We start from the raw sequence: 21,220 nt of genomic DNA on the forward strand, positions 1-21,220 counted from the left end.
TCCCATCCTTTTACACTCTCATATCACAGAGCCACTCAGACTTTTTTTTCGTGCATTGCTTGTTTTTCTTCATGCAAGTGTTCTTCTAATGTCTTAATTCTGCCTCAATTTATTAGTGATCTCTCAGTAGGGCTCAAATCCATCCTACCTATCAGAGGATTAATTTTCAGTCCATATGTGCTTGTGTCTGTGGTCTAATACCTCTATATTTATAGAGCTGCTCAACTGTACCATCTTCCTCTTTTGGTAAATTATTAATAGCAGATCATAAATCACTATTTGCCATTTTCTTTTGTGTGTTCTTAATGTGACAGTCATATTAGACCTGTTTTAGAATGAAGCAAAGAAATTTGTTCATATAGGTGTTGAAGATTGTCTTTGTAAATTGAGAGAGTTACCTCTGTCTATCTAAATTAATCCAAGTAAGACAATGTGTTATTTTTAGGTAGGGCTGCACCTAACGAATTTTTTTTATCGATTAATCTAACGATTATTTTTCCGATTAGTCGATAAATCATTTTAATTACTCCATTGCGACGTGCCGACGCATGTTATGCAAATCGACGTATTTCTGTAATCGATGATGTCGATTACGTCGATGAATCGTCCCAGCCCTATTTTTAGGGCTGTTAAAATTAACACTTGCGATATTTGGATTCAAGTCATATTCTAGTTATTTTCAAAAAAGAAATAAATGAGCCAAGCTAAGTGATGTGAAAATCAAGCATGTAAAAATAAAAGATTTAACAAAAGATTTGCACTTTAATATAGAATTCAGCTGATATGTAGTCATGTTTGCATATATCAGCTATTTTATGTAGGCATCGATCAGAATTATGGAATCATAACTGAGCATTTTATAAATATGCAGCTTAACACCCTAAAAATAAATTCAAATTGTTCCAGCATTCAAACAGCTGGTGTGCAGCTGCTGTCTGTCTTTGGGAGATGAGTAGATTTGGCATTTCATTCTTTCACACACTCACTTGAGTATGTATGGCTGTTTATGACAGCTGTCCAGCCAACCCAAAAACTCTGCATGGTGGCTTTCACACAGGGTGCTTTCTTGCGTTAAAAACAGCAACACTGTAAAATCGAATTAGTTGATCTTATTTAGATTTTGCAAGGCAATCGGTTTTCATGCCTTTTCTAAGTAAACATACTTATTTGGCTCAAGTAAACTAAACTTAATTTTTAAGTAATGTTAACTAGTTACAAGTAATCTTATCTCATCTGTGATTAAAGTATCGTTGTTTTGATTTATTTAAATTGGGTTATAACATGTATTATACAATACAAAGGCAATTATTACTAGACTCTAGGTTAGCTATATGGCACACTGGACTCTACTCAGTACTTCTTAGTGCACATAAATCTGCACTTTCGTAAAGTACAGTTGAGTAAAGAAGAATGGCTTACTTAACCGGCTCCAAGTTCACCAGAGGTAACACTAATCACCCTCATGGTAACTTCACAAAAATCTCAATTATCAACCAGCTACAACAAAACAACCATAGTCATAAAAATTAAAACTAAACACATTTTTAAATAAAAAAACTATTATTTTACTACATAGGTTCCCTTGTTTTGACCAAACAATTTATTCAAGCGCAAGGGTTTATGGGTATTCCACACAGCTGCAATTTTGTACCTGTTAATTTTGACTTGGTGGTACTCAAAGCCAAACTTTAAAGAACTTACAGATTTTGCTCTTGTGGAAAGAATTTGGTACTTTTATTCACCAAAGTAGCATTCAACTGATCACAATGTGTCAGTCATATACAATATAGTCAGGACATTAATAACGTGAAAAATTACTATTACAATTTGAATTTTTTTTTCAAAACTTCTTAAACTACTTCAGAGTTCTCATCAAAAAATCCTCCACATGCAGCAATGACAGCTTTGCAGATCCTTGGCATTCTAGCTATCAGTTTGTCCAGATACTCACCCCATTTCACCCCACGCTTCCTGTAGCACTTGTCATAAATGTTGGGCTTGTTGGGCACTTCTTACACTCCTTACAGTCTAGCTGATCCCACAAAACTCAATGGGTTTAAAATCCATAACACTCTTTTCCAATTATCTGTTGTCCAATGTCTGTGTTTCTTTGCCCACTCTAACCTTTTTTTTTTTCTGTTTCAAAAGTGGCTTATTCTTTGCAATTTTTCCCATAAGGCCTGCACTCCTGAGTCTTGTCTTTGGACTGAGGACATGTGAGGTGTCTAATTCTCAAACTAGAGACTCTGATGTACTTATCCTCTTGTTTAGTTCTACATCTGGCCTTCCACATCTCTTTCTGTCCTTGTTAGAGCCAGTTGTCCTTTGTCTTTGAAGACTGTAGTGTACACCTTTGTATAAAGTATTCCGTTTTTTTGGCAATTTCAAGCATTGTGTAGCCTTCATTCCTCAAACAATGATTGATTGACTGAGTTTCTAGAGAAAGCGGTTTCTTTTTTGCCATTTTTGACCTAATATTGACCTTAAGACATGCCAGTCTATTGCATACTGTGGCAACTCAAAAACAAACACAGACAATGTTAAGCTTCTTTTAACGAACCAAATAGTTTTCAGCAGTGTTTGATATAATGGCAAGTGATTTTCTAGTACTAAATTAGCAATTTAGCATGATTACTCAAGGATAAGGTGTTGGAGTGATGGCTGCTGGAAATGGGGCCTGTCTAGATTTGATCAAAAATGACTTTTTTCAAACAGTGATGGAGCTGTTTTTTATATCAGTAATGTCTTGACTATACTTTGTGATCAGTTGAATGCCACTTTGGTGAATTAAAGTACCAATTTCCTTCTGAAACAGCAAAATCTGTACATTATTCCAAACTTTTGGCCGCCAGTGTATGTATTTGAGTTACGATTCCAAAATGTGACATTTCAAGTACAGTTTAATAAGACCTCTTATGTTTTTATTAAACTTTAGGATTTAGAGAGTAATGGTAACTTAATTAAAACTAGTAAGAATAGTAAAAACTTAAAATTAAGTTGAGTAAACACTTTGAGATTACTGTTAGTATTTACAATGTATATTTATTTATCTACTATTTTTAACTCTGCATACTGTCTTGAAATGCAGCGCTCATGGCGTGAGATGCTGAAAAAACAGTGATACTCAACACAGGGGCCAAAGCTGTCCCTCTTCCGCATATGTACATAGACAAAAAATTTAAAAATAGCAAGGATGGAATGTAGGAGCTCATCCTGTTAGATAACCCCTTACACTTCCACTGACAACACTTCCTATGTTTCTTTTCTTCAGCTATGATATTCCTCATTCACCATTTGCTGATCCAGTATTCCTCTGCCCTCCTCCTGTCTTTCTCTCCACATCTCCCTTTCCCAGAGTTTCATCATGCGCTGTTTTTTCTTTCCTTTTTTTGGGACAGGATGTGCTTGCATTCAGGATTTGTGGTGCAGTGAGATTTCCTGTTGTTCTTCTAGCTTGTGCCGCTTATTAAACTCTGTGAGGATCATGCAAATGTGCGAGAGACAGTTTAGTGTGTGTGTGGTTAATAGATGAACAATGGGATCTTGGGGCTCAGTTTGTGTACAAGCACGTATGAAAGTGAGTGTGGCCACATATATGAAAATAGAGTGCTTGAGATTAGGGCTGGGTGATATGTCTTAAATTATATCTTGATATTGACGATATTAGATATATTTAGATAATTATGTATATGCTCTGAAATGGCTCAGAAGTGTTTGTTTTTTTTATGTATTTTTTTTTTTATCAGAGGAACCATCATTTCATCCAAACAGCCATTGTAGCCAAGTAGATTCAAGATTTTTAAGACATTAAATAAAAATCTATTTAAAATAATTAGTTTTTCATTAAATAAACACAAGGGAGAATGAAATCCAATCATTTTCATTGATATGGACTTTATCTTTATATTTCATATACAATGATACCTAGTAGCTTAATAAAAAGCATTATTTACCTTCAAATGTTTTTACTATTACATTTTTGTGAAGGTGTGCAAAGCTGCTACTTATTTTAAATGGCATAATACAAAATTATTGCTGAGACACATCAGGTTTATTATAATATAATGCCGAATTATTCTGATTATTAGATTTGTGTTATACAAAATTAATATATTTCTGTCCTGTTTACTTCACCTCCACCTGAGGCTTTTATTTTGACACACCAAAAGTGCTGTCATATTTACTTCAACTTCACAAGGAGCTTTTATTGTGACACAGAAAAGGCGACGTGTATTTGACAGTTCGCAATGTTCCGCAGTTCCTGAAACACTGTGATTTCCTCCTTTTCTGTTATTCTGTGCCACATTTGTAAATTTGAGTAATATCTTGTAGTGGTTACTAATGTTTGGAATTGCGCGAATGCTTGAATCTGCATTACTTTGATTTCACAATGCACGTGAACTGATCTGAGAGCGCCGCCATGTGCAATTGCACATGCACAGATCAGCTAGTCACCGGTTTGTTCTGAATCACACACAGACCATGTTTATCTGTCTTTAAATCGCAGTCTTTTGTGGATTAATAATCACATATGACCAACTTTCCATTTTGATTTTATTTTTTATTCGTTGTGCAGCCCTGAAGGATCGTGAAATTAGTTTACTGATGCGCTCTTTGTGAAACTTAATGGCCAAATGAAAGCACATTAAAATCATCACAATATTCATGATATTAGTAAATTTTACATTGGCAGCAAAATTATCTCGATTATGTTGTTAATATTCGATATATCGCCCAGCCCTATTTGAGATGTGCATTTGTGTGTTGGGTTTAGATGACGGTTGGGGCTCGGTGATTTGGTTGGTTCGTCTGTAGAATATTGATGGCTTTGATGCTCCAATTGGGAAAATCTAAAGAGAATAGAGAGGAAATGCTGCCTTAGAGGAGAAAGAGAATAAACAGATGAGTTTCTCTTCGTCTGTGCATCTAAAGGAGAACCTGCTGTATACTTATTGATGTAGGAGCCATTAATAGATAGAGCATAAATTGTGTATGAAATAGCTAGATGGAGTGCAGTGGAATTGAACAGAAGGTGCATTTTTAGGTGTTTTAACTTGCATACTTACTTGCTAATATAAACACTCAATGCACTTGTCCATTTTAGAAGTATGCTTATCCCGCCCCCACCTGATTGGACCATTGAATTCATTCATCCGCTAAGCCGCATGTCAAAACTAAACTTTTAACAAGGCAAGGCATCTTAAAAAGCATGGCGTTCAAGGTGCAAAACGCATACAAAGAAAACCAAGTATGTCCATTTAGCACGTGAACATAGACCTTCAATTAACAAATAGCGCAGATGGAATGTAAAAACGTTTCCTCTGTGAATGGCCACTTAGAGTGTTTTCACACTAGAGCTTTTGGTGCATACCCGAATCATTTGAGGTCAGAGTTTGGTTTGTTTTAGGGATGGGCATTCATCAATAATTTGGTATTCAAATATTTAAGCTCTTAAAAAACAAATACTTTAATATTCTATTATTTAAATGAAGGTAATTAATGAGAAAGATGTTGTAAAATTATTTTTTTTAGTTATAAAGTTTGCATCACCATTTAAAAAAACAAGCATCTAATTACATCCAAAACAAGCTTATATTACGTCCTATGTTTTTTTGTTGAAAACATTTAAACAGTGCGTGAAAACAAAAAAGTACAGAATGAAAGCATTTAAGCTCAAGCGAAGTGAAGAAAAAGAAACCGCTAATAAAGTAGACTGACGCAATTAACATACAGGGCGACTATAAACACTTGCCATATAATAGTTTATATTGTATCTCATGTCATTTTTTTGTTGAGGAAAACAAGCATATCCACATGCTCAGTAAAGTATACTCATTTATACACACCAGTTTAATTGATGAAATGTCCCTTCCCTCCGCTAGCAAAGTCTTTCTCGGATGCCATGTTTGTTGTTTTCAGAAGCGTCGCAGGGATTACATTGCAACGGGGACGCTGCTGTCTGATGAGTTGCACATATACAGGAGTAAAGAGTACACCGCTTATACAGTACATTTAAACAGGAACTCCGCTTTCTCACAGTAAGCCACATTCTGGCAATAACCCGCTTTTTGGTGTCCATTTAAACGTACTGACAGAACGGTTTGCTAATCAAATGTGATCAACTTGTGTCCACACTCAACAGCGCCACCCAGTGCATTCTGTTATAACTGCCAGTTTTAGTTTGTGTGTTCAGGATTTAACATGCATCTCACTGTATATATGGCCAGCAAAGCAAAACTTTGCCAAATTTGAATAGTATTTTTACTTTTCAAATACTTATTGCAAAAACGAATACTCGAGTATTTGACTACTCGTGCACATCCCTAGTTTGTTTGGTTGAAATTAAGTTGTCTTTATAGAGCAGCTCTCATTCTAATGTGCAAGTACATTAAGTTTTGCTCATAAATCCATAGATATAGAAATACAGTAACTGAAGCAAACAATACTCACCTTGCCTTCACCTCCTGATTGTTTATGGTGGTACTTACATTAATGATGCAAAGATACCTCAGTTCGAAGCCAAGTAACACAATGTGAAAAGAGACCTGCAGAGGCAAAGTGGTGGAACTGAACTCTGTTTCAGTCAAAGCAATTGAACCAAGTGTGAAAACATCCTAAGATGTGATTGTTCCACACCCTTCAGCTGCACAATTTTGTTTTTCTGTAATAGTCTTCGATAAATAGTTATTTGGTTTTGTGTGAAACTTAATTTGACCTTGGTGTGTTGCTATGTATGTTGGTGCGTTGGATTTCATTGCAGTTGCTGCATTAATTGGTTTAGCTGTGATGGACGGGCTGGGATGGAAAAACCATTGTTACCGCCATGACAAGCGACAAAGAGCTCCAGCTCTGGCAGCCTTTAGCAGAAGAGAGAACTTGCAGCACTCATTCCGGAACATTGATCAGGGCTAGAACAGACGCAGGGAATATGCCTTTCCTGAGCTGTATTTTAATTTGCTTTTTGGAGTCACTCTGTCCTTTTGCATGTGCGTATGTGCTCTGACTCATACAGTGGAGGTCAGTGGTCTCATGAGTTGGGTGTAGGGTGCTCAGGGGAGACCAGACTGTAGGAGCTCTGGAGTGGAAAGGACAGACTCCAGCACAACCTTATGCAACTACAAGCGTTTCAACACCCACATAAACATCTCTAAACTCATAGAAGCAGAACTACAGCAGAGCCAGTTACATTAGCTCTTTAAACTCCAAGAGTGCTACCAGTAGACTATACCGCAATATTTAATAATAAAAGTAGTTACAGCCAGTAGAGTTGCATCAAGAGATGGTAGAGTGAGCTTGGCCTAACAAGGTCTACTTTGTGTAACAGTGTCTCTACACTGGAGATGACGATTTTGCAGGGCTCTACGCTATCATTAGGGGCACAGTCAAAAATGTTGGGGCACAATCAGACATCAGATTTTTAAAGACTTACGTAAAAAGAATTACTACAGAATTCAGAAAGAAAAGATGCTTGATACATAAAGGACACCTTCTCTAATAAACCTTATTCCAAGTTATTTTTTAAGTTAACCTAAGGCAGCTCCAAACTACAACAGTCCTGACTGATAACTTTTATGAGCATCTAATAAAATAAAAGTATATTGACAACTCTTTATACTTCCATTTTTGCAGTAACAAACGTTATATTGGTAATTCTTAACAGATTAGTAGTTCATCAACACTCAGTATAGAATATCAAACTTCCATGACATTCATAAATATTTGAATGTATTTTCAGTTGTAACTATCTCTTAAGCATTAAATAATACAATAATGCTTAATTTTAATGTTATTCATGAAAGTTATAAAATGTTAACAATGTATTTTTTGACGTGCACATACTGTAAACTACCTCACAATGTTATTGGATGCGTCTGTATATGCTATTTTTTTTAAATTTGTTTTTCTATGAAAACTTGCGCTAGACCAAGGTCTTTGACCAATGCTCTGTATCCCGCTGTTTTTTTCCCAGAACCTTGCGTATGAGTGACACATTTTTAAGATATCCGTCAATAATTCAAAATGCTGTCCGTCATTTTGAGATTTTAAAAAAACAAGCAAGAAACTCTTCTTAAAACATCTTTACATGGTATATCTGCCTATGACTCTTCACTTTCTCTCTCTGTGTGTGCGCGTGAGAAAGAGGGAGGAAAGCGCTCGCAGCCTTGTGAGAGTGAGAAAATGGCTCTCGTAGTGCAAAAATAACTAACGCACCACTATTTAAAGTACTTTTCATATGAGATTAGATGCATTAGGCAGTTTTTATTCTGATGGTTGGCTAAAAAAAAAAAAAAAAATCGGCTGTCACTCGCACCAGTGCAGCAAAGTAATTTTCCACTTTCACACGCTGTAATTTTCACTCGCAAATACAAGTGAAATGCTCGGACTGTAGAGACCTGTGTAAGCATCAAAGCTGCACATTACCTCACCATATTTAATTACAACAGACCAATCCGCTGTAAACGTGGGGCTAGACTTCAGCCACAGTAAAATGGGTGAATGAATTGAATCCTACTTTATTTTAAAGGAAAGTCTATTGGTAAAAGGGTCATTGAGAAATAAGGAAATCTCTGGAAAAAAAAAAACACAACTTATGTTTTCATAAGAAAACAATATGACAAGTCAGTTGAAACTGAAAGGGTAGGTACTAAAGTTTCTCACCTGATTGGCTGTGTAAATTATACCTAGCCATTTCTTCATGATTGGTTCACTGCTCACTTGTGTGATTATTTCAAAATCCATGCCAAAAGCTCAATGATTGAAAAACTGAATAGATTGGAGTTGGTTCTCACACAGTAAAGCTGTAACAGGACACTTTAGGACACAGAGCAAAAATAGCAAGTGGGATAAAGTTAGTTTTAGGTACGATATCCACCTATGGTGTGTAAGGGACTGACTAAAAGTCCACTAACTGTGCTAAAACGTTGGTGCCGTCCAAGCGTTCATTCAGCTGACTTGCATGTTCTAACTTAAAAATACTCTTAATTTATTTTTTAAATCCAAATTATAAAGGTTCCATTTGCTGCCAATGGATAGATTTACTTGCATTAGGTGAGATTTCCCAATATGTCCAATTATATGGATACAGTATTCAATTCTTTTAGAAAGAAAACAAAATCATCAAGATGTTATTTTTACATTTCAAATGTTGTAGTAGCCTGCCAGTGGTGTGAAGGACTAACTTAATACATTTTTGTGATTTATTTATAATAGAAAACTGTATTTGTATAATTGCACATACTGAAAGAAGTCAGCCTATTCATTAGCAGCCTACTACAACTTTAAGAATATGAAAAAAATATATTGGTGAATTTCAGTGTTGTTTTTTTTTCTAAAGTAATTGAACACTGTGTACATATAATTGGACTTGCTGGCAAATTTTCATATGTGGTAATTAAAAAATGTAAGGTTGCAACCTACTGCAACCTTTAGAATATGAAGATGCTTTTTTAATAACAGTGTTTGTTATGTTAGAACGTGCAAGTCAATTGAATGAATGCTTGGAGCCACCAAAGTTTAACAAAGTTTATGGACATTTTAGATGGTGCCTGGTGGATATCATACCTAAAACTAACTTTATTCCGGTCGCTGTTTTTGCTCTCTGTTTTCGAAAGTGTCCCGTTACTGTTTTTCTGAGTGAGAAACCACTCCAAATGATTCCGATTTTCAATCAGTGAGCTTTTAGCATGGATTTTGAAATAATAACACAAGTGGGCAGTGAACCAATCTTGAAGAAAGTGCTAAGTATCATCCATACAGCCAATCAGGTGAGAAGCTATGGTACCTACCCTTTCTGTTTTGACTGAATTATCATTGTCTTTTCTGTCTTTGTTTTGTTTTCTGACTTGCCGTTGTGTTTTCAGATTTGTTCTTTTGTTTTTTCGTATTTGCCGTTGTGTTTTATGATTTGTGTTTCTGAATTGTTCTTTTGTTTTTGCATTTGCCATTGTGTTTCAGATTTGTTTTGTTTTGCACTTCAAGGCCACCGTATACTTGACGTTGTGTACACAACATATTCATAAAAAAAATAAAATAAATTAAACACATTTTTCAGTGTAAAATGTATATAAATAAATATTTTAGAATATCATGAATTGTTGATTTTTTTTTTTATTTTTTAGGGTTAGTCCATTTGACCTGAACAAAATGTGTCAACAAATTTTTTTTTTCTCTTTTACTTGCCCTTCGAAACATCCCGCCCACTTTCTTTCTTTTTTTTTTTTTAGGAAATATGTAAGCACAGAAAATAATTGCATTTGTCAAACCATTTCATGGGGTCTTTAAGTGTGATTTGTTGATTTGAGTTCACCCTATTGCAGGTAGTTTGTCTCTGACAAAATATTGTTGATAAGAGCATGGATAAAGATGCCACGTAGAAGCTGAATGGGAGTTGGAGGTTTTCTGATCTGCTGTTCTCAGAGACTCTGTGATTGACCTGGTTCTGCTGTCATGTGTTTTCTAGAACCGAGTGGAGATCAATGATGTGGAGGCTGAGGTCTTTAAAGAGATGATGTTCTTCATCTACACTGGAAAAGCACCCAACCTGGACAAGATGGCCGACGACCTGCTCGCTGCTGCTGACAAGGTATCTCTCTTCCTCAAATACATGTTTTACTAGCCTATCTAAATGAGAACACACCATGGACTTCTATTGCTTTTATATATAGTAATTATAACTATAATTACAACAGACTAACCCTATCCCAAAAATATATATATATATTTTTTTTTTTGCATTTTTTATATATATAATAAAAAAACTTTTATGAATCGTATGTCCAAAGTACATCTACCCTATGGGGGAGTAAGTATGTACTACATTTGAAGACATCCCAAAATGTCCCTAAAGGGATGTTTTGTCAGATTTAGCCAACTTCTGGGGACAGATTTGTCCCCAAACTATAGCTATACCATATTTAGCTAAATTTACACCATACAGCATTTCTTCCTCTTAAATGATAAGGTATAAAAATTGGTTTATTAAATGTCACGATGACAAAAGATCTTCTTGGAGCAGGCTTTTTGAAGACACGCAAACAAGAAACAAGAAAATGACCAAAATGTGCGCATGTTGTATCAATTCCTCTTCAGAAGCTAGCAAAACATCATAACATAACATATAATATAGCATAACAATCGACTGTTAAGGCCGAGCCAACAACTGTCAATATTAATGCAGTACTGGTATCATTTTCACAACATTGGCACCCAGACTTAGGCCTTTATTGAAGTGCATCTCTGTCTCTAGTATGCTTTAGAGCGACTGAAAGTGATGTGTGAGGACGCTCTTTGCACCAGTCTGTCCGTGGAAAATGCAGCGGAGATTCTGATCTTGGCCGACCTGCACAGCGCTGACCAGCTCAAGACACAGGCCGTCGACTTCATCAACTAGTGAGTGACACTGTGTTTATCTGGACCCTCCCCGGACCTATCACTGCTCTCCTTCACTACACCCCTCCCTCTGGACTCACAATGACTGTCATAGGTCAAAGTTTGGCTGATTAACATGGTCCTGTTATCCCATGCAGACAGATGCCGTAACTACACCAGTAAGGTGGCAAAAAGCATGTATTCCAGCAGAATTCAATATTTTGGTGATTCTTATGAAACCTGTCAAGAAAATATCCTCGTCCTATTTTACTCCAAAATAAAACAAACAAATAGAAAATTATATTTTGCATAGAGAAAATGAAGCCTGTTTTTAGGTCCATTATTAGTTTTTTTTTTACATTGTGACATTAGTTTCATGACATTTTCATGACAGTTTGACATTTTGCCCCCCTCCCCCCCCTGTTCTCATTAGTGCGATGCAAAAAAAGATGGTCATTAACATATTCTCAGTGTGAATGTTTTTTGTTTTTTTTTTATATATATTTAAAGAATCACCCATTGCCATCCAACATATCAATCACAAATGTTTAATAATATTGTAGGAGATGTTTTGCCAGTAAATTTTTGACTGACAATTCAAGTTGTTTGACTTGTGAGGGTCATATTTACCACTTCCTTTCAGGCTTCCTTGTATTACTGCCAAACTTTAATATTATGTCTTCCCTTGTTGTCCCTCATGAACTTCTTCAATTGCCCTTTCATTATCTTTTGTTGATTTTTACTAGCTTGTTTGGTCTCTCTTTTGCAGCAGTTTTTTTGGACGGTGTAATTTTGAAATCATTTTGTTGATGGCAGTAACTTGGCTGGCGTGAAACTGGACTGTGGCCATCTCATTTCAGTTCACTCTCTCTCTCTCTCTCTCTCTCTCTCTCTCTCTCGCCGTCTCTACACATAACACCCACCGACCGCAATAACAAGGCCAACACAGAAAATAAATGTGCACAAAAACAGCCCTTCTCCAAAATGATACGTCGTCTCTGCCCTTCTTTCCTGCCTTCATGTTTGCCGTTTATGTTATTGGTCTTCTCTTCTCAATGGCTTATTGCCACACATTGCAGTTTAGTTTCAGTGTGGAGCAGTTTTCCCACTGTGTCAGACACTTGTGTCCAGACATCACAGGACAATGACTGCCTGCAGGAACATCTCCACTGTTTAGATTAAGTTTTTTTTGCATTGTGATGTTTCCATCACTATTAAGCATATTCTCACATTTTAATACTGTAATGTTTTCAGACATTTTGCTTTAGAGGTTTTTGTAATTACCAAGGAAGTACTATAAATACAACCATGATTTATAAATATTTTGCAATTTAAATTGTATCTTTTTCACATTACAGTAAAGAGAATTTAGGGGTAATGATAATATTTTAATTGTCATCAAAATAGTGCCACAGTACAAATAATCTTAATGCTCTTAAAAATTATGGAGGGCCAAATTACTAAATAAATACATTATTAAATACATAGTTAAATTAATAAAAAAAATATATAAAATTATTTAATGAATGATTAAATCACTAAATAAATCAACAAATGTATTTCATTTTAGCACTAGATGGCATCCATTTTCATTTTAGCATTATCTTTGGGATGATATTTCATTAAAACATGAGCTTTGTGTTCATTTTCAGGGTTGTGGTTATCGTCATTCATTGGGCGGCACCTTTCAAAATGAGTGTATTTGGACTTTCTGGTTAGAAAGTTTAAGTGTGTTTTATTCACACCACATCTATGGCTGAGCTTGGTAATGGATGATCGTAACCCTGAAATAAAAATAAAAAAATGTAAAGACATGAAGCTCATGCTTAAATGAAAAATCAACCCAAATTTAATGCTAAAAGGAAAATAGATGCAAACTGGTGCTGAAATGAGACACAAGCAGCATTTATTGATTTATTTCGTGATTTAATTATTACTTGAATGATTTTATACTTTTTATTTAACGATTCCATTATGTATTTAATGATTTGTTTAAAAATGTAAATATTTATTGAAATATTTATTGAAATAATTTTGCCCCTCCAGATATATACTCTGATCAGCCACATTAAAACCATTGACGGGTGAGGTGAAAAACATTTATCTCGTTACAGTGGCACCTGTCAAGGGGTGGGATATATTAGGCAGTAAGTGAACAGTCAGTTCTTGAATTGAATGTGTTGGAAGCAGGAAAAATGGGCAAGCGTAAGGATCTGAGCGACTTTGACAAGGGCCAAATTGTGATGGCTAGACGACTGGGTCAGAGCATCTCCAAAAAAGCAGGTCTTTTGGGGTGTTCCCGGTATGCAGTGGTTAGAACCTACCAAAAGTAGTCCAAGGAAGGACAACCAGTGAACCGGCGACAGGGTCATGGGCGCCCAAGGCTTATTGATCACATGGGAAGCAAAGGCTAGCCCGTCTGGTCCAATCCCACAGAAGAGCTACTGTAGCTCAAATTGCTTAAAAACTTGATGCTGGCCATGATAGAAAGGTGTCAGAACACACAGTGCATCGCAGCTTGCTGCATATGTGGCTGCATAGCTGCAGACCGGTCTGAGTGCCCATGCTGACCCCTGCCCACCGCCGAAAGCACCTACAATAGGCACGTGAGTGTCAGAGCTGGGCCATGGTGGAATGGAAGAAGGTGACCTGGTCTGATTAATCACGTTTTCTTTTAGTTCATGTGGACGGCCGGGTGCTTGTGCATTGTTTATCTGGGGAAGAGATGGCAGCAGGATGCACTATGGGAAGAAGGCAGGCCGGCGGAGGCAGTGTGATGCTATGGGCAATGTTCTGCTCGGAAACCTTGGGTTCTGGGATTCATGTGGATGTTACTTTGACACATACCACCTACCAAAAGATTGTTGCAGACCACGTACACCCCTTCATGGCAACGGTATTCCATGATGGCAGTGGCCTCTTTCAGCAGGATAATGCACCCTGCCACACTGCAAAAATTGTTCAGGAATGGTTTGAGGAACATGACAAAGAGTTCAAGGTGTTGAATTGGCCTCCAAATTCCCCAGATCTCAATCCAATTGATCATCTATGGGATGTGCTGAGCCAACAAGTCCGATCCATGGAGGCCCAACCTCGCAACTTACTGGACTTAAAGGATATGCTTCTAACGTCTTGGTGCCAGATACCACAGGACACCTTCAGAGGTCTTGTGGAGTCCATGCCTCGATGGGTCAGAGCTGTTTTGTCGGCACGAGGGGGACCTACACGATATCAAAAAGAAAATTCAGATCTTCTTAAACTACTTCAAACAGTTCTCATAAAAAAAATCCTCCACATGTAGCAATGACAGCTTTTCAGATCCTTGCCATTCTAGCTGTCAGTTTGTCCAGATACTCAGGTGACATTTCACCCCACGCTTCCTGTAGCACGTGCCATAGATGTCTTGTCGGGCACTTCTCACGCAACTTACAGTCCAGCTGATCGCGAAAAAGCTCAATGGTGTTAAGATCCATAACACTCTTTTCCAATTATCTGTTGTCCAATGTGTGCGTTTTTTTGTCCACTCTAATCTTTTCTTTTTGTTTTTCTGTTTCAAAAGTGGCTTTTTCTTTGCAATTCGTCCCATAAGGCCTGCACCCCTGAGTCTTCTTTTTACTGTTGTACATGAAACTGGTGTTGAGTGGGTAGAATTCACTGAAGCTGTCAGCTGAGGACATGTTGGGTGTCTATTTCTCAAACTAGAGGCTCTAAATATTCTCTTATTTAGTTGTACATCTGGCCTTCCACATCTCTTTCTGTCCTTGTTAGAGCCAGTTGTCCTTTCTTTGAAGACTGTAGTGTACACCTTTGTATGAAGTCTTCAGTTTTTCGGCAATTTCAGGCATTGTATAGCCTTCATTCCTCAAAACAATGATTGACTGACAAGTTTCTAGAGAAAGCTGTTTCTTTTTTGCCATTTTTGATCTAATATTGACCTTAAGACATGCCAGTCTATTGCATACTGTGGCAACTCAAAAACAAACACAAAGACAATGTTAAGTTCATTTATTTAAACAAAGAGTAGTACCAAATTAGTAGTTTAGCAAAAAAAAAAAAGCTGTTTTTGCTTCTTTGACCGCCTTGTTTTCTTCAAATTTCTTATGTTGGAAGACTTGTGTTTTGTAACCTGTTCTTTGTGACTGGTGACCAGGCAGTGACCTTTTGCATTGGAGAAAGTGGTATGGGCATCTGCCCGCAAGCCAGTCTGTCGACACAGGGAGCAAGTGCTGCAATTAATGCCAAGTGTTTGGGGGCAACAGCATAGTGCGGTTAGAGAGAGGTCAGTGTCTCTCGCACAAACACACTCCGAGTAAATGTCGTTAAAGGCCACTTTTTGGTGCGCGTGATAGTGCAGTGTGAGTGCCCTTAGGGTGCTGAGCTCATTGAAGAGGGGAGGAGGTGATCTTCGGGGGGGATATCTCAGCTCTGTAGGTCCTTTTAATGCAAGTGAATGGTGACCAGAAATTTGAAGCTCCAAAAATTTCAAAAAGGCAGAATAGAAGTAATCCATATGATTAATATATGCCTTCTGAAGCGATGCAATCACTTCAGGTTAGAAATGGATAAATATTGAAATCCTTTTTTTTCCTATAAATCTCCACTTTCGCATTCTGAAAGTGAATGTGGAGATTTATAGTAAAAGGACTTAAATATTGAACTGTTTTTTAATGTAACTTTTGTTTCATTTAACCAGTGTCATATGGATTACTTTGATGCTGCCTTTATGAGATTTTTGGAGCTTGAAAATTCTGGCCACCATTCACTTTGTATGGACCTACAGAGCTGAAATATTCTTCTAAAAATCTTTGTGTTCTGCAGAAGAAAATCATACACATCTGCGATGGCATGATGGTGAGTAAATGATGAGAGAGTATTCATTTTTGGGTGAACTATCTCTTTATGAAGTAATTTATTCATATTTTACTTGGTATAATATAATAATTCTCATTCATTCTTAGTAATTCTCATTACCATAATGCAAAAGATGGTCATCATCATTCTCAATTCCACAATGTGAAAAAAATGATATATTTAGAGAATCACACATTGGCATCCAACATATAATTTTCGATGATTACGATTAATAGTCTGTTTTAGGGCTTTCACAATTAATTGTCACTTCTCTAGGTGTATGTGTACATCATACACACCTTAAGAAGTAATTTATTCATATTTGTCTTGGAATTATATAAGAAAATAGGGATATATAATCTCCTTTTAAGGCTTTAAAACTTGGAAAATATTGCACAGGGGTAGAATAACATGAAAAATAGTATTTTAAATATCAAAATATTCCAAACACTTATAATCTTTCTATCGGTCAACTTTAGTCTTTGTTTATTATACAATTACATGTTTTTGGAACCCAACCAACCTTAATAACTATTATATATTATGTTATATTATATTATATTATGTTATATTATATTATGTTATATTACATTATTATGCAATAGTAAAATCTTTTTGTCCGAAATTCTTCACGTTATTTTAAGGCTGTCCGATTAAACCCAAAAGCCCTTATTTATCATGAAGGTAGATATTCTGTGTGTATTTGTAAATGTTTCTTCATTCTGTTCTGCCAAGAACTTTTGCCATTACGTGAACGTTAAATTACAGTGAAACCGCAGCGCTTTGCGTTCACTATCAAAATCCTTACGTGATCTGACTGGTGTTTAAAAAATGTCAATCAATATGAAATATGTGACAACAAATATTGATTCTTGCTATGTGAATATCGATACAGTGTCATAATGTACCGTGGAGCTGATTCAGCAGCGCTGCAGAAAACACTCTTAACCCTGTCTCAATCTCTCTCTCTCTCTCTCTCTCTCTCTCTCTCTCTCACTCTCTCTCTCACTCTCAGCCATGCGTCAGATGTGATGGAGACCTCAGGCTGGAAGTCCATGGTGGCATCTCATCCCCACCTGGTTGCTGAGGCTTACCGCTCCTTGGCCTCTGCCCAGTGCCCTTTCCTGGGTCCTCCTCGCAAACGCCTTAAACAGTCTTAGTGCCGTCCCTTACCGTAACCCAACCCCCACATCTACACACACTCACACAACTGCCTAAAAGGGGGTGCTATTTTAGATTTACATCTCCCAAGCTTTGTCCCTTTAGATGCCTAAAACCAGCTCTTGATCTGCCCCTCCCTTCCACGTTATCCAAACAGACCCCTCCAGTGCGCCAAGGACCCTCTTGTTGCAGGGTTTCCTTACTATCGGGAAATGTGGAGACTGCAGCAGGGTAAACACTCTACAAAACTTGACCAACCTCTGCACCAACCCAGCTGTCTGTCCAGAAGAGAAATGCATTTGTTTCCGTGGGACTGTGTTGGGTTCATGAGCATGGGCAGATTAATCATATTTGAGAACCATATAGGACTGAAGCGTTTGGTTGGGCAGGTAAACTTGAGTTTGTGGACTTTTTTACACAACCCCTTTTACTGGCACCACCGTGTGCTGTCCTACACTGTTTGAACCGGTTCTTCATCTCCACTTCATCCCTTCTTCAAAAACGGTCAGTCGATAGACATTCCCCTTAACAGTTATGGATTGGGGGATTTTTATGGAGAGTTCTGTTGAAAGGAATAGAGAACAAACTCCATTATCGTCACAAAATAACTTTTTAATAGGTAGCATGTGTCCTCATAATGATGACATTAGCATTGAGTAGATTCCTTTGGGACTTTATGACTCCCGTATGATGACAAACAGCTTTTTCCAGAACTGTCCTCTGTTTCTTGAGAAAGCCGAACATAAAACTTGCCACCTTAATGAACTTTGACTTTGACCAAGAGCTATCCTGGCTTCTTAATCAATGTTTTGGTCTCCTATTACAGGACAAATGAATGGACAGATCCAGCAAGTTTACAAATGGGGAAATGCTCATGGAAATTTTTTATTTTTTATTTTCCTTGTGATGTTTATTTGAGATTTTTTCCCTCCTTGTAGCACTTGTGTATTTGAATCCAGGCTTTCTATATGAAAAAAAATGCAAAAAACAAACTTGTGTGTGTTTGAGTTCTTTTGTTTTTTAACAGACACAACATAGTGTTTGTTTTTCAGTCATATCTTAACAGTGATCCTGCTTTCTGCTGATTAAATTTTTCTATTTGGTCTCAGTCATGGATAACACAAATCTAGAGCTCTCTCTGAAACAAAGAATCAGCTTTTACATAAAAGAAAGATAGAGAAATAAAAGACCGTCCGTCAGACAGCATAGAGGACACTCTTTGTTTCCGTAATAAGGTAATGCAGGTATTTTATACCATCCTTGGTCTTAATCTTGTTTATAAATAAATAAATAAAAATGATGAAAATCGCACACACAATAATTGCTGCAAATCCTCACAAAACTTTGGAGAAAAGCAACCAAAAGAAAAAGTTAATCCTTTTCAAAACCTATGGATAGACGGGGTGTATACATGCAGACAGAAAGAAAAGAATCAATAAGTTATAAATACTTCTATTTGAAAGACGTTTCTAATTAAGAGTGAATTAAAAATAATGTTGTTACTGATAAAATAAAGTATTACTCAAAATCATTAACTTAAAGGAGGCATGTGGTTTATAAATTTGATGTACAGTTTTACTGATTAGTGCTCCAGACAATATAGTACAGGGCTAGTCTTAGGCTCTTGTCAGAATATAAGTATATACAGTTTGTGTGCGGTGTTAGTTTCTTTATGTGTCAAACATTCGCCAAAGTATGCAGAAACAACTCGAGTACACACTGTAAAAAAAAAAAAAAAAAACAGTTATTAGCTTTACCATAATTAACATCTATAACTGTAATTCAAGAAATCTCCCTATAATTCCATGAACTTTTAACATATATTAATTGTTAGAATAGAGTCATACACCTCTAAAACACAGAATAATTGTCTTTAAAAGAATGATAAAGAAAAGCTTAAGTACAGATAATTACTATTGTTATTACAAAACAATACTGTAAATCAAAGACAATTTATATATAAAACACACACACCAAAAAAAAAAAAAAAAAACATGTAATTTTACTTTGTAAAAACCCAGGTTTAAATTAACTGTCAGAAGTGTTGCAAAAAAAAATCTGTCAGTTTTATTTTGTATTCAAATACATTAATAAACTATCAAAAATGCATTTTCTTTCTCTAAATGTAGGTTAACTGTACTTTTGCGTTGTGTCATTCTTCATTTAAAAAATATAAACTGCAAAAAAAAACAAATTAAGCAGGATAAGATTTGTCTGAATAATACTTTAAAATAACTGAAATAGTGAAATTTTTGCAGCAGTTGCCAAAAAAATAAAAATAAATAAATAAATAAATATATATATATATATAAATCTTACATAAAGGTTATGCTATAGAATTAAAACTTTATGCATGTAGCAACATTTGGAAATTAGTTCACAATACTAATTAAAAAATACACAAACAATTTATTATTATTTGCAAAAACAACATACGAATTTGTTTGTTCAGCATATTACAAGAACTCATTAGCAATGGCTTTAAATGCTTAAGCATATTTTTCACACTTAACACTTTTGTTGCTTTTTTCACTGGTTCATCATTTTTTAAAGCTGACAAACAAATCTCTAAAATGTTTTCGCTCTGGGAACAACAGCTTTTGTTTTCTGCCCCTGAAAAAAAATACTATGGCCTTTTTGCCTTAATATGAATTAAAACATGATATCAAACACACACACACTTTCATACACATATCCACACATTCATGCACACATATTTAAAATAATAATAAAAGCAGAGTGAACCTGCAATGGAACATTTGAACATTTAAACTTACAAATTAGCACTTCGGCTGAACATGATTCAGTCATGGACAGTGGTTCCATGTGATTGAAACAAGTTCTCTTAACAAAACAATCATTTTAAACCCAATGAAATGGACCATGTAAAACTAACTTGAATGAATGGTGTTTGTTTAACTTGAATGAATGGTGTTCATTTAACTTGATTGGTGTTCGTTTAATATGAATGAATGGTTTTCATTTAACTTGAGTCAGTTATGTTCTCCTACATTTAAGCCTTCTTGTCTTGTTCAGCCTACATGTTTATATCATATTAAATGAAGACAATTAGGTCAAGTTACTAGAACTAGGTATAATGTAAGTTATAAATGTCAGTTCTATTTTCTTATTCTTCAGTGACTGTCAAACGAGTCTACAGAGGCAGCACACAGTATGAAACGAGTCCATTTATTGGGAAAATCTTTGAAGTCTGTTGTACATACCACATTCAAAGCTTAAGTTAAGCTTAATCGTAAGCAATTGTGTCAGTGTTGATTACCACAAAATTATTTTGACTCGTCCTTCCTTATCTTTAAATGAGGCACTTACAATGGAAGTAAATGGGGCCAATTTTTGGAGGGTTTAAAAACATTGTAAACCAGTATTCCACTAACTTAAAAAATTTGAGGCAACTGATTGCCTTTACAAGTTTCAAAACTTAAGTCTCAAGTACGCATAACTTGTATTTCTCAAACTATAAATCCAAATAAATGATTTTGGCCCAATCTAAATATGCAGGTACTAATGTTTAATTAACCACAACTCAAAATTGAAAGTTCTGCAAACTTAACATATTTATACAACTTAAAAAATATGTTTTTGAAATCATGAATATGCTTTGTATTGACTTATTTTTTTAAGCCATGTTAACTTAAACTATATAATTTTAGGTGACTTGAAATGTGCAAGTAGTATTACATTTTTTTTTTTTTTTTTTGCAACTGCCTTGTTTCTTAAGTTTACTTAAATGTAAAATTTTTGCAACTAAAACATTAAAAATAAAATAAATAAGCAAACTGCATGTAGTAAACATACATAAAAAGACAAGGTACAATTGACA

At 35.8% G+C, this 21,220-nt stretch overlaps 1 protein-coding gene across 4 annotated transcripts in view; it reads left to right on the plus strand.

The window, feature by feature from the left end:
* Positions 1-18,388, plus strand: part of LOC127451925 (speckle-type POZ protein) — a 139,233-nt gene extending 120,845 nt beyond the window's left edge. For all 4 annotated transcript variants that reach the window (XM_051716997.1, XM_051716999.1, XM_051716996.1 and 1 more), the window contains 3 exons: positions 10,460-10,582; positions 11,246-11,388; positions 17,234-18,388. In XM_051716997.1, coding sequence (XP_051572957.1) covers positions 10,460-10,582; positions 11,246-11,388; positions 17,234-17,378 — 411 coding nt within the window. In that variant the 3' untranslated portion in view covers positions 17,379-18,388. The remainder of the gene's footprint in view (positions 1-10,459; positions 10,583-11,245; positions 11,389-17,233) is intronic.
* Positions 18,389-21,220: the final 2,832 nt, after the last annotated feature.

Source organism: Myxocyprinus asiaticus, chromosome 14 (genome assembly GCF_019703515.2).
Source record: "Myxocyprinus asiaticus isolate MX2 ecotype Aquarium Trade chromosome 14, UBuf_Myxa_2, whole genome shotgun sequence".
Taxonomy (NCBI): domain Eukaryota; kingdom Metazoa; phylum Chordata; class Actinopteri; order Cypriniformes; family Catostomidae; genus Myxocyprinus; species Myxocyprinus asiaticus.